This window comes from Penaeus monodon, chromosome 28, assembly GCF_015228065.2.
Source record: "Penaeus monodon isolate SGIC_2016 chromosome 28, NSTDA_Pmon_1, whole genome shotgun sequence".
Lineage (NCBI taxonomy): Eukaryota > Metazoa > Arthropoda > Malacostraca > Decapoda > Penaeidae > Penaeus > Penaeus monodon.
In genome coordinates, this window is record NC_051413.1 from 37,671,344 (window position 1) to 37,671,853 (window position 510).

At 53.9% G+C, this 510-nt stretch overlaps 1 protein-coding gene across 1 annotated transcript in view; it reads left to right on the forward strand.

Annotated features, from left to right (window-relative positions):
* LOC119591570 overlaps positions 1 to 510 on the forward strand; it is a 24,858-nt gene that overhangs the window by 8,368 nt on the left and 15,980 nt on the right. Inside the window, exon 4 of the mRNA XM_037940332.1 lies at positions 3 to 147. Coding sequence (XP_037796260.1) covers positions 3 to 147 — 145 coding nt within the window. The remainder of the gene's footprint in view (positions 1 to 2; positions 148 to 510) is intronic.

The window sequence follows — 510 nt, forward strand, 5'->3', positions numbered from 1 at the left end:
AGGTCTGGCAGCGCGACGAAGGGCGGCCGACATCCGGGTCTCCAGACCTGAGGATCCCGGGCTTCGAGGACGCCGTCGACGCGCCGCCCACGCAGGAGGACGAGACGCTGGCCGAGAGCGAGGCTACGCAGGCGGTGGAGGAAAGGGGTAAGTCTCCTTTCTTTCTTTTATTTTTGAGTGCTTTTCCGGATGCCAACGGAGCAGAAGCGCGGTGGCACGTGAAGCAGCGAAAAGAGAAACCGTAGGTCTGAAATGTCGAATTAAATTCCTCTCCAGACGGCCAATCCATTCCGGTATGATGGTCTGAAGGGGAGGGATAATTTGGCTCGAAGCGTCGTGGGGTTCTGCGTGTGTGCTTTCTTTTGTTAATATTTATTCAACATGTTTTAAGCAAGGGGATGCTAGTGCCTAAGGTCTGACCAAGAACCGCACTGCTCCGGTTTAAAGCATCTGGCGGGGAATTCCGATTTGCAAACAAAACAAATGAAAAGGAGCGGTTCGTGGCAAGAG